Source organism: Sapajus apella, unplaced genomic scaffold, assembly GCF_009761245.1.
Source record: "Sapajus apella isolate SASKATOON/1434 unplaced genomic scaffold, GSC_monkey_1.0 scaffold54, whole genome shotgun sequence".
Taxonomy (NCBI): Eukaryota; Metazoa; Chordata; class Mammalia; order Primates; family Cebidae; genus Sapajus; species Sapajus apella.
In genome coordinates, this window is record NW_022436994.1 from 14,107,936 (window position 1) to 14,122,194 (window position 14,259).

Genomic DNA, 14,259 nt, shown 5'->3' on the forward strand with positions numbered 1-14,259 from the left:
GAGGCACAAGAATTGCTTGAACCCAGGTGGCAGAAGTTGCAGGGAACCTAGATCACACCACTGCACTGCAGTCTGGGCAATAGAGCAAGACTCTGTCTCAAAAAAAAAAAAAAACCAGAATCCTCAAAAATGAATATTTCAAACTTGCTCTATAAGATTTGCTACCCACTGCCAACATGATAGAGATGATCTTGTTTAGATCATACAAAGCAGCAGCAAACTGATGTGACACTACATACAAGAGGCTATTTTTTTTATGGATTAAAAACAAATTACATTCTTATGGTGTATCTATACCCATATTTGTACAAAAAACAAACTAACTCTCACTGAAAAAGAAACAGGACTGAAAAACGTATAGTCAAGTTCTTAGGTGTTATCAAATAAATGTATACACACAAAAAAAAATATCTAAAAATGAAACGATTTTTGAGACGGAGTTTCACTCTTGTTGTCCAGACTGGAGTGCAATGGCACAATCTTGCCTCACCATAACCTCTGCCTCCCAGTTTCAAAAGATTCTCCTGCCTCAGCCTCCCATGTAGCTGGGATTACAGGCACGCACCACCACACCCAGCCAATTTTATATTTTTAGTAGAGACAGGGTTTCTCTGTGTTGGTCAGGCTGGTTTCGAACTCCTGACCTCAGGTGATTTGTCTGCCTCTGTCTCCCAAAGTGCAGTTTTATTTCCATAAAGATCAATTCCAAGCAATAAACTCAATAATCCAGGAAAACACACATACATAGTCCTTCTGCCATTAAATTAGAAAAGCAAAATTATTAACTTCAATAAGCTGTTATTAGATGGCAAAAAACTAAACCAAAAATAATGGTCTCAACATTAAATATTGTGCATTTAAATTTCTACTTTTAAAAAAAAAAAAAAGTGGTCTCACTATGCTGACCCAGGCTGGACTCGAACTCCTGGGCTCAAGGAATCCTCAAACCTTGGCATCCCAAAGTGCTAGGAGAGGATTACAGGCATGAGCCACCAAGGCCAGGCCCTCTGCTAAATACTTTCATTTGTAAATCTCATTAATATTTTTGAAAAGAAGGCAGACACTATTTCTTTGTCTGCCAGGAAAGTAACACCTTAGAAAACAAAATCAAACACTTTTTGTCTTTCCTTAAACCTTATGTGACTAACAAAGTACTAAAATTCAAAGTCAGGCTGAGCGCAATGGCTCACACCTGTAATCCCAGTACTTTGGGAGGCTGAGGTGGGCAGATCACCTGAGGTCAGGAGTTTGAGACCAGCCTGACCAACATGGTGAAACCTCGTCTCTACTAAAAATACAAATATTAGCCGCGCATGGTGGCGGATGCTGGTAGTCCCAGCTACTTAGAAGGCTGAGATAGGAGAATTGCTTGAACGTGGGAGGCAGAGGTTGCAGTGAGCTGAGATCATGCCACTGCACTCCAGCCTGGGTGACAGAGCCAAGATCGCATCTCCCCCTCCCCCCCCCAAAAAAAAAAAAAACCCTCATGTGAAAAATTACAGGTAATTTAAAAATATTTGCTGCATCAATATATTTTTGTTTATAGATTTCTCATTAGATATTTCAAGAGCTTTCAAGCTGCTTAAAATTTAAAACTATCGCATACCTCATTTGTCAAAAATAAAATATTATATTTGGAGGATGAAAAGGCAAAAAGCAAAATTCAACAGACCCTTGACTACAAAAATACTCTAAAAATTGTCACCAGCCTAATGGTACCTCTAAAGCAGACTTGAGAGGCCCCTAGAGTTCTCCACCTGGAAGATACTTCCAGGTAATCAAGGCTGCATTCAGAGTCTTACCAGAGAAGCACTCCCATATAATAAAAATAATCTTTCTGTCAAAAGATCCTGAGCTCCACTACTTACTGGTTGTGTGATCTTGCAAATGCACTTAAGTCTTCCAAACTTCTGTTTCTTTATCTTGAAAATGTACATAAGAATAATGATACCGACATTATCCATTTCAAAAAGCTTTCTTTTAAAATAATTCTTATGAAAGGAAACTATGTATAATAAAGTAATATATACAAATGTTAGTTAAATTTGTTCCTTCCTTTTCCTTTCTCTATAAACAACTATTTACTGAAACTCTGAGCTAGGCCTTGTGCTAACTAAGCACTACCAGATGGTTAAAGAAACAAAAATCCACACTTATAGTTGTTTAGAGCATTAAAGTATGCTGGTAGGCTGGGTGCAGTGGCTTACATCTGCAATCCCAGCACTTTGAGAGGCTGAGGCGGGTGGATCACTTGAGGTCAGGAGTTTGAGACCAGCCTGGCCAACACGGTGAAACCCCATCTCTACTAAAAATACAAAGATTAGCCAGGCATGGTGGCACACACCTGTAGTACTTTCAGGAGGCTCAAGTGAGAGGATTGTTTGACCTGAGAGGTGGAGGTTGCAGTGAGCCAAGATGTCACCGCTGCACTCCAGCCTAGGTGACAGAGCGAGACTCTGTCTTTTAAAAAAAAAAAAAAAAAAAAAAAAAAAAGGTGGTAATATAAATTATAATCATGTACTATAAATAGTACATAGAATGAATAATATACTCTGAACAAATAAAAGAAGATGTGCCCAATGATGCCTGTGGGATTCAGGACAGATTTCAAAGGAGGTAAGGCCTGAATTGCACACTGAAAGAAAAAAAAAATTTGTCAAACTCAGGTGGGAAGTATAATTAATACAAAAGGAACAGCTTACTTAGATTCACAAAAGCATTCAAGAGCACAGCAAGTTTAAGGAACTACAAATAGTTCAACATTGCTTTTCTCTGGGGGACTACAATGGCAGGAGAGAAGAACATAAGTGAGAAAAAACAGAGGGCAGGAAAACCAAAAAAATTCTATTTATAATGGTCTATATCTGAAGGTGACTGGCTATCTTTAAAACAGGAAATAAAGGAAAAGGAGTAGACATTTTTCTGGAGAATGTAACAGATAGATGTTGTAACAAGGTTTAATTTAGAGTACCCAAATCACCTGGGTAGAGATTTCCAATAAACAAAAAGGTTAGGAGATCAAAAGAAAGATCAAGGCTTGGAATTCAGATTTATAAGTATTCAGCAGTAAGGGTGAGATTCCTCCAACAGGAGGAGGGGGGAATTATTTCTACTTTATATGCTCAAAAATGCAGACTACTCCATGAAAGCTGAAGGGAGAACAATTTAATCTTGATCTTACATTTAAAAGTCAGTGATCTAAATGAGCTTTCCTTTCCTAAAGCTTGTTTAATCATATTATTTATTGTATTTCATCTGTTATTGGTTTTTTTTTATTTATTATTACCATGGTTCCAATCTTGTCTAGTGATTCTCAGAAGATCCTCTTGATTACCTGGAATCCCCAAAGCTCCCTGCACTCATCTACATCAGGAGGATACTCAAGATAAGGACCACCTTCTCCCAGATCAAAATCAACCAAGCGTTTACCATTAATTCATTCAATGTTTTAGGGCACATAAAACACGAAAGAATAAAATATGGTAATACGGTCTTCCTCTCTCATTAATACCTTTAAGTTTGGAAAAAATTTTGCTTTTTACTTTCAATAGCAATGTTCTGAAAAGCCAATAGATGGCGATATTGCCTTCAAAAAGGTATGTGTGTTTTGGTGGGGTGGTATTAGTGAGCTAACACTCTAAGGCCCTTTTCATTTTTCCCTTACTGGATCATCATATAGAAATGTAGGAGGCATTCTGGTTATTGTTTAAAAAACTTTTATTTTGATCATAGTAATATTTAGAACCATTATTCAAGATACAATTTACAATGTATCTTGAATACAGTGGCACAGTGGCTCACACCTCTAATCCCAGCACTTTGGAAGGCAGAGGTGGGCAGATCATTTGAGGTCAGGAGTTTGAGACCAACTTGGCCAACAGGGTGAAACCCCATCTCTACTAAAAATACAAAAATTAGCTGGGCATGGAGGCAGATGCCTGTAATCCCAGCTACTCGGGAGGCTGAGGCAGGAGAATCGCTTAAACAGGGAGGCAGAGGTTGCAGCGAGCCGAGATCATGATGCCGTTGCACTGCAGCCTGAGTGACAGAGTGAAACTCCACCTCAAAAAAAAAAAAAATTATAAACAGGAAAGTGTTACATTATAGTTTCTTCTCTAGAAAATGAAGCTAATTTCAATTAATATGGAAAACATTTTTTCCCGCAGGACAGTCACATAAAGAGAGAAAGATACTCCATCCTTTTGAAACCACTGGAACAATGACTTGGTAAAATAAAAATGAAGAAGGAAACATTGTAGCTGTAAGAAAAGCTACACTTAAAATAGATACCAGGCCCTGCACAGTGGCTCATGCCTGTAATCTCAGCACTTTGAAAGGCTGAAGCAGGTGAATCACAAGGTCAGGAGTTCAAGACCAGCCTGGCCAATATGGTGAAACCCCCGTCTCTACTAAAAGTACAAAAATTAGCCAGGTGTGGTGTCGGGCGCCTGTAGTAGCTACTCAGAAGGCTGAGGCAGGGAAATCGCTTGAACCCTGGAGGCAGAGGCTGCAGTGAGCAAAGATGGCACAACTGCACTCCAGCCTGGGCGACACAGCAAGACCCCACCTCAAAAAAACAAAAAGATACTGAAAGATGAATAGGTATTCTCAAGTTTTAAAGTCCCCAGTGCAGAAGAGACAAAGTATAAATACCAATGTTCAAAATGAGAAAATGACACAAATCTAAATAAATAACTTTCCCCTCTAATTTTAATCCAGTGGTTCTCTTTCTTTCTTCAATAATAGGTACATGACAGACCAGATCCATACTGGTCACAGACCCCCAAGTACTAGCTATAACTCCACCCAGCTTTCCTCAAAATTCAATAAAGGCACATCCAAAATCTAATGAGAGCTGTGGTTGATCCTATTACAGTGGTAGGATAAAATACGCTCTATTAACAAACAAAAAACCTTACACGGAATTCTTGAACACTTCAGTTATTCGATCGATAGTAACTACTTAAAAAATAAAAATATTTCTAAGTGACTTTATATTTGCATGAGCATTATAATGAAGCCCTACCTGGCTTTCTGTTTATAACAAAGTAGAAATATGAATAAAAAATCATTTGTTGTACATTTATCTCAAAAAAAATCTGGAAAGTTTGAGACAATACAATAAATCTGCTAAAGGTAGATTTCTTTTAAAATCAGTATGTTATTAAGGTTCACTAGAACAATATATGTATTTTAAAGGTATTCCATTATATTAACCCTACTTCTCCAGTAGATCCTAAAGAAATCAGAATTATTCTGATCTTAAAAAAAGAGAAGTTTTAAAGGAGTACATAAACTCCACAATGATAATGAACAAGGCACACCCCTGGCACTCCACTGGAACCCAAATTATATTTTAAAATAAAAAGCAGTGTGAAAATTGAGCCTGATATATAAAATCTGGCTTTATAATCAGCTTTTCTGGAACGTATCTATTCCAAATGTGCACAAATATCTGCATACAAAAATCTATTAGATGAAATTATAATTAGCTGTTTTCCATTCCATGGAAAAGGATTTACATAATTAATGATAGACAAAAACTTCTATTAAGCAAAATCTAATTATAATGAAATCTCAATTAACCAGCTTGGTAGATAGAATTCTCAATTAACCAGAACTTTCCCAAAATCATAGCCACATTAATTTAGTCACATATATGCTTCTCAGCTGGGCACACTGGCTCATGCCTGTAATTCCAGCACTTTGGGAGGCGAAGGCAGGCAGATCACTTGTGGTCATGAATCCAGACCAGCCTGGCCAACATGGTGAAGTCCTGTCTCTACTAAAAAAATACAAAAATTAGCTGGGTTTGGTGGTGTATTCCTGTAGTCCCAGCTACTCAGAAGGGTGAAGCTGGAGAATCACTTGAACCCCGGAGGCAGAGGTTGCCTCTCAGCAGTAAGCTGAGATGGAACCACTGCACTCCAGCCTGGGCAACAAAGCGAGACTGTCTCAAATAAAATAAAATAAAATATATATGCTTCTTAAACAGAAGAAAAAAAATGTATTTCAAGTGAAGTTTTGGATTAAGTACACAATCAGATCAATTTTTCCTTTCAATTTCTACCAAGAGGCACTATTACATATGATAGAAAGAATAAAGAATTAGGAGTTGAAAACTATATACCCTTGGCTCTGCCAACATTTTTTGATCTTTAAAGTCACTCAGCCCTTAACAATAGCCAAGATAGGGGAATCAACATTACGTGTCCACTAAGAGATAAATGGATAAAGAAAATGTGGCCTATAATCCCAGCTATCGGGAGGCTTAGGCAAAAGAATCACTTGAAGCTGGGAGGTGGAGGTTGCAGTGAGCTGAGATTGTACCACTGCACTCCAGCCTGGGCAACAGAGGGAGACTCTGTTTCCAGAAAAAAAAAAAAAAAAAAAACAAGAAAAGAAAAGAAAATGTGGCATATATGCAAAATGAAATATTATTCAAGTCTTAAAAAAAATAAGAAAATCCTGTCATTTATGTCAACCTGGATAAAAGTGAAGTGCATTGTGTTAAGTGGAATAAGCCGGGCACATAAAGACAAAATAACTCATTATTTCACTTGTATGTGAAATCTAAAAAACCTGAACACACAGAAGTAGAGAGTAGAGCTGGTGGTTACCAGACACTGGGTGTAGGGAGTTATGGAGAGATGTTGGCCTAAGGACATATAAATTCAGTTAGACAAAAGTAAATTCAAGAGATTTATTGTATAACTTGGTAACTACAGACAATGTATTCTTGAAAATTGTTAAGGGGAGATTTTTAAGTGTTAGCACACACAAAAAAATGTGGGATAATGCATATTAATTAGTTCAATGTAGTCATTTCACAATGTACACATATTTCAAAATTTAAAACATAAAGTAACTCAACCCTTTCTGGGTCTCAATTCTCTCAAATGCAAAATGAGGGACACAGCTTTTGAGTTTTAAAAGTTTTAAACTAAAAAAAAAAAAAAAAACCCATACAACACTTTCCTAAAATGTTAATTTTTCTTTTTTTTTTTTTGAGGTGGAGTTTCATTCTTGTTGCCCAGGTTAGAGTGCAATGACATGATCTTGGCTCACCAAAACCTCCGCCTCCTGTGTTCAAGCAATTCTCCTGCCTCAGATTCCCAAGTAGATTAGAGATTAGATTAGAGCCACGTGCCACCATCTCTGGCTAATTTTGTACTTTTAGTAGAGACGGGGTTTCTCCATGTTGGTCAGGCTGGTCTCGAACTCCTGACCTCAGGTAATCCACCTGCCTTGGCCTCCCAAAGTGCTGGGATTTCAGGCATGAGCCACTGCACCTGGCATAAAATGTTAATTTTAAGTGTAGCAGTTAAAATAAATAAAAATCAAGTAACTCTGGTGAATGGAGGTACAGAGAACTGGAGGTCCAATCAAAAAACCCCATCCACAGAACATTTTTTTTTTTTTTTTTGGAGGCAGTCTTGCTCTGTCATCCAGGCTGAAATACAATGCTGTGATCTCAGCTCACAACAACCTCTGCCTCTCAGGTTCAAGAGATTCTCGTGTCTCAGCCTCCCAACCAGCTGGGATTACAGGTGTGTACCACCATACTTAGATATTTTTAGTAAGATGGGTTTTCACCATGTTGGCCAGGCTGGTCTCCAACTCCTGACCTCAGGTGATCTGCCCACCTCTGCCTCCCAAAGTGCTGAAATTACAGGCATGAGCTACTGTGCCTGGCCTGCAGCGTACTTTCTGAGGGGTTTCATGGAACTCGAATGGATCCAAACCATATATTATAAACCTCCAGAACACTATATAATGAAAATAGTTTCCAGAATTATGTCACAGACACTGCAAGATTGAAAAAAATAGACTTTTTACTCTGAAAAATTCAAACAAGAGTTTTTGTTTATTCCTTTATCAAAATAAGCACAGATTAAGTGAAAGTATACATCTAAGACTCCAATCAACTGTTTCATTATATTAAATTATGATACTAAAAAAATGACAGAATTGTCATAAGTAATTTAAAATTATATGTAATTATATGTAAAATTATATGTGATTTTTAAATTCTTTAAATATATTATTACAGAGATATATACATATATATCTGAAAATAAAGACAGAAAAGGAATGGGGTAAATGAACTAAAGATTTATTAAGCCCAATTAATTCCATAATTTATTTACATAAAACCTACTATTGCACAAAAGTATCTTATTTTGAAATCCCATATTAGTTCCACTAAGATAAGTCATATTTCACTACCACCAGGCACAAAGAAAGTCAAGCTGGGTATATACTCCAACTTTAGCCAGAAAAGTTCTACTTTTTGGTGTCTTATACACTGAACACCCTTCACAATGGTTGGTTTAAATAACGGGTTCTAGGGAGTTAAAAAAACAAAAAACTGTAGATATAACAATAAAACCTGAAGTCTAAAATAATAATGAAAACAAAGTTTATAAATTTTAAAATGCAATTTAAAAGGTTTTCATTAAGAATATTTAATACCTAGATATGCATTAGAAATGTCAGTATAAGTTCACTGCAGTCACACTTAAAGATGTACATTTTTTAAAAATCACTTTTACCTGTTAAGTGTTAAAGATCAATTTTTAAATTGAAATAATGTATAAAATTTTTAATTACAATAGTCAACCCAATATGGTATAAAATTTCAATGTTTTATGTACTAACCAAGAAAAGTTAATTTCTCTTTTAAAAAATAAAACTATTAATAACTTAGTATAGCCTCTAATACTAAGCTCTAATGTCTACAACATTCATTTGAAGGTACTCTTACCTTTCTTCTGAGCTATACAATCGAGCAAGTCCAAAATCTGCAAGTTTTATCTGCCCTCTGGTGAAAATAAGACAAAATGAACAAAAGGTATTAATTTACTCTAAATTGACAATACACATTCTATGCCTACAACTGACAAATCATACACCTATGTAAACTTTAACTCTGCTCACACTGTAGTATCATCAAGGTAACACAGGGAAAGGCAAGTAGTCGATAAATTCATGAAACGAGAAAGTAAACAACTGTTTGGATAGTTTTAGTTAAAATTGTAGTAGTATATTATAATTATTGTATTATAATATTAGTAGAGTAGTATTTTATTACTATTCAGCTCCTATTTAGAAAAGCATACTTCAATGAAAATAAAATGTAATCATTTTTATTACTTAGCAATAAGACAAATTCCTTGTTCAAGTTAACAGTGCTCAAAAACTAAGTGACATCACTTTTAATTTGTTTAATTTTCCAGGTCTTAGAGGGACTAGATGCATAGAACACTCTCTATTAATTAAAATCAGAACCAGGCATGCCTTATTTTAATTAACAAATTACCAATTATAAGAGAATTACCAGGGTTCAAATATAACATAAGCTGTTAGAAATATAAGCTTATTTACATAAATTTTAAATATGTGTATGTGTGTGTATACACTTCCAAAAAGTTGTTTATAATTGTGACTTTTTTTTTTAATTTTCTAAAATCTACTCTCAGCCTAAAGCTGAAATTATATTACTTATTAGATGATCCATTCACATTATTTGGAATAACAGCAAGCAGAAAAGTCAACTAAGCATTATTTTTTATGCATTACAGACTATTATTAGACTTTTTTTTGATACCTCGTCTTGCTTTATCACACAGGCTGGAGTGCAGTGGCATGATCTCGGGTCACTGTAACTCCACTTCCCGGATTCAAGCGATTCTCATGCCTCAGCCTTCCTAGCAGCTGGGATTATAGGCAGGCAGCAACACACCGGGTTTATTTTTGTATTCTTAGTAGAGACAGGGTCTCACCATGTTGGCCAGGCTGGTCTCAAACTCCTGGCTTCAAGTGATCCACCTGCCTCATCCTCCCAAAGTGCTGGGATTACAGGCGTTAGCCGCCCCACCCGGCCACTAACAGGGATTTAACGCAACTTTTGAGTATCCCAAGCTATAATATTGTTGATTATTTTTATTTTTATTTTTGAGACAGAGTCTCGCTGTGTCACCCAGGCTGAAGTACAGTGGCATGATCTCAGCTCACTGCAACCTCCACCTCCCAGGTTCAAGCAATTCTCATGCCTCAGCTTCCCAAGTAGCAGAGATCACAGGTGTGCGCCACTATGCCTGGCTAAGTTTTGTATTTTGTTGGTAGAGATGGGGTTTTGCCAACGTTGGCCAGGCTGGTCTTGAACTCCTGGCGTCAAGTGATCTGCCAGTCTCGACTTCTCAAGGTGCTGGGATTACAGATGTGAGCCACAGTGGCTGGCCTGATTATTTTTAAATAGTTTGTATAAACTAAATTTTAAATCTTTTAAGTATAATCAAGGTATATATCATGCAACACTCATTTTACCTTTTATTTAATTAAAAAATTTTAGATTCGGGGGTACATGTGCCTGTTTGTAACATGGGTATTACAAGTGTAATCGTAGGGGTTAGGCTTCTAGGGTATCCATCACCCAAATGTTGCATATTGTACCTAATAGGTAATTTTCAAACCTCACCACCCCCCACATTCCCCACCTTTATGGTTTCCAGTCTATTCTCTCCAAGTATATATCCATGCTAACACTCATTTTAGACATATATAAAGTTCATACCCATACCTATTATTTAGAAGGATATTGGAACATTTAATATCTCTATGCAAAAAGTTCTTCTTATGACAATAATCCAGACCCTCCATGAGCTGTCTCATAAATGACTTTATGTGATTTTCATTAAAATGAACCAAGCCTGATTCCAGTAGTCCCATCAGATCATGGTCCATATATTCAAACACCAGATAAAATGCACCTAAGAATGAGAATAATTAATACATTAAAAACTTATTCCTACAACTTTTCTATAAATTCACAATTTTTAACAATAAAATGCTGGTGGGGGGAAAATTAATCCTTGAAAAGAAGTGTCACTTTGTTACTTTAATAACATTCACCTTTCTCTCTGGACATAATATCAATAAATAAATCCCAATGAAAACATCTAACCAATATTTTTCCCAAAAAAAACTGTTACAATTTTTAAATAATAAAAATCACCCTGCTGTTTTCCATATTGTATAGTTTATAGGTGTGATTAATGTTTAAGACATCAAATTGTCTCTTAGAAGCTGAATAAAATCAATATAGTTTATCAAAAAATTAGAAGTTGTTAAAAGAACTGCTTTTAATTAAAAAAAAAAAAAAAGAGTCTGGGCACAGAAAGACGTAAGATGACTTCTAAATCCTTCAATAAACATACAATTTAATTCTGTCTATATAGCTCCAGGGTACTTAAAAGCAAAGAATTTGAGGGAAAAAAAAAACACAATATAATTTGAAATTACAACTTTATTTCATAAAAACCAGCTTAGTCCTGCTGCAAAAACCTAAAATAGCACATAGCACACTCACACAAACTACACAAACGTACTTATAAGAGATTTAGGCCGGGCGCGGTGGCTCAAGCCTGTAATCGCAGCACTTTGGGAGGCCGAGGCGGGTGGATCACGAGGTCAAGAGATCGAGACCATGCTGGTCAACATGGTGAAACCCCGTCTCTACTAAAAATACAAAAAATTAGCTGGGCATGGTGGTGCGTGCCTGTAATCCCAGCTACTCAGGAGGCTGAGGCAGGAGAATTGCCTGAACCCAGGAGGCGGAGGTTGCGGTGAGCCGAGATCGCGCCATTGCACTCCAGCCTGGGTAACATGAGTGAAACTCCGTCTCAAAAAAAAAAAAAAAAAAAAAGGGATTTAGAAATCCTAAATGAAACTGAATGAGAACTAGAATGCATTACATCTGTGAAAAAGACAAAAACACCAAAACAAAAAAGGCATCTGAACTTTTAGAAGGCATCCTAATTTTAAAAACAGAGCAAAAGGCAAAAGTGGCTCACACCTGTAATCCCAGCACTTTGGGAGGCCAAGGCGGGTGGATCACCTGAGGTCAGAAGTTTGAGACCAGCCTGACCAACATAGAGAAACCCCGTCTCTACTAAAAATACAAAATTAGCTAGGCATGGTGGTACATGCCTATAATCCCAACTACTCAGGAGGCTGAGACAGGAGAATCGCACGAACCCAGGAGGCAGAGGTTGTGGTGAGCCGAGATCGCACCACTGCACTTCAGCCTGGGCAACAAGAGTGAACTCCGTCTCAACAACAAAAAACTGAGACCAGAACTCTTGGTAAACTTGTAACAGAAGGATTCTTTTTTAAAAGAATTATGATATCACTCCGAAACTAACAACCAATGTCACATTTAATAGGAAAGGCCAAGTATTACGTATGAGACAAAAAAAAAAAATCTGTGGTGGCTCATGCCTGTAATCCCAGTACTTTAGGACGCCGAGGCAGGTGGATCACGAGGTCAGGAGTTTGAAATCAGCCTGATCAACACGGTGAAACCACATCTCTACTAAAACTATAAAAATTAGCCAAGTGGCAGCACATCCCTGTAATCCCAGCTACGCAGGAGGCTGAGGCAGGAGAAGTGCTTAAACCAAGGAGGCAAAGGTTTCAGTGAGCCACGACTGTGCCACTGCACTCCAGCCTGGGGGACAGAGCGAGACTTTGTCTCAAAAATAATAATAAATAATTCATTTTTACTAACTCTGTTGTGAAAATCAGTAAAATTTAACCAAGTATAAATATTGAAAGAGACAAAAATACAATGACTGGTATGGCTATTTTTCTGGACAATCCAAAAAAATAAAGATTAGCTGGGTTAAAGAAAAACCAATATTCAAAAAGCAAAAGACAGCCAAGCTCTATGGCTCATGCCTATAATCCCAGCACTTTGGGAGGCTGAGGCAGACAGATCATCTGCAGTCAGAAACACGAGACCAGCCTGGGCAGTATGTCGAAACCCTGTCTCTATTAAAAACTACAAAAATTAGCCTGGTGTGGTAGTATGCATCTGTCATCCCAGCTACTTGAGAGCCTGAGGTAGGAGGATGGCTTGAGGCCAAGAGGCAGAGGTTGCAGTGAGCTGAGATCAAACCACTGCACTCCAGTCTGCAGTCTGGGCAATAGAGTCACACCTTGTCTCAAAAAAAAAAAAAAACAAAAAAAGCAAAAGACTTAATATATGAAGCAACAATTCATTAGAAAATAAAATTTAAATAATTTCACAAAAGAAAAAAGTAACTACAAATGACAAATGACTAGGACTAAACTTTAACAAAATTACACAAAACTGGGCCAAGCATGGTGGCTCAAAGCCTATAATCCCAGCATTTTGGGAGGCCAAGGTGGGTGGATCACTAGAGGTCAGGAGTTGACCAGCCTGGCCAACATAGTGAAACCCCGTCTCTACTAAAAATACAAAAATTAGTCAGGCATGGTGGCATGCACCTGTAATCCCAGCTGTTCCAGAGGCTGAGGCGGGAGAATCACTTGAACCAGTGAGGCAGAGATCACATTGCAGTGAGCCAAGATCCTGCCACTGCACTACAGCCTGGGCAACAGGGCAAGACTCCATCTCAAAAAAAAAAAAAAAAAAAAATTACACAAAATTCATTAAGAAACACCACATTGTAAAACTCTGTATTTTCCTATCTCTCTCTTTTTTTTTTTTTTTTTTTGGACAGGGTCTCACTCACTCTGTCGCCCAGGCTGGAGTGAAGTGGCACCATCACGACTCACTGTAACCCTGACTTCCTAGGCTCAAGTGATCTTCCCACTTCAGCTTTCCAAGTATAGTTGGGGTCACAGGCCCACACCATTACATCTGGCTAATTTTTTTCCTTGTTTTTTTTCTGTTAGAGATGAGGTCTCTCTACATAACCCAGGCTGGTCTTGAATTCCCCTGCTCAAGAGATCCTCCCATCTTGGCTCCCAAAGTGCTAGATTACAGGCTCGAGACACCACACCCAAATAAAACTCTGTATTTTAAAGCAATTTCAATAAAAGGACCAATGGTTTGTTTTTCCCCTTTATCATTAGGACAGAGAAGGAAACTTAACTTGACAAAATAATTCTAAAATTATCCTTGAAGAAAACAAACCAGGGTACTAGCAGAAACATTTCTGAAAAGAAACACTTGCCCTATTAGAAATTAATATGACCTGTCATACTATAGGGACTGACAGAACAGTGGAAATAATACACACCAAAAAACAAATCTCAGTTGTATATCTAATAATTATAAAAATAGCCAATTTAAGTCAGTGAAGAAAGAACAGATAAAAGTGTTTTGACAAACATAATCCCATAGGGAGGTGGGCAATTATATCAAAGAATAATGCAATAAAAAGCCAACAAGTCACAATTCACTAAATAAAAATGCAGACGTACTGC

General features: G+C 37.2%; 1 protein-coding gene across 2 annotated transcripts in view; it reads right to left on the bottom strand.

The window, feature by feature from the left end:
- CDK13 (cyclin dependent kinase 13) overlaps positions 1 to 14,259 on the bottom strand; it is a 126,557-nt gene that overhangs the window by 38,832 nt on the left and 73,466 nt on the right. For both annotated transcript variants that reach the window (XM_032244444.1, XM_032244443.1), the window contains exons 6-7: positions 10,583 to 10,772; positions 8,768 to 8,824 (exon numbers count right to left, since the gene is read on the bottom strand). In XM_032244444.1, the coding sequence (XP_032100335.1) occupies positions 8,768 to 8,824; positions 10,583 to 10,772 (247 nt within the window). The remainder of the gene's footprint in view (positions 1 to 8,767; positions 8,825 to 10,582; positions 10,773 to 14,259) is intronic.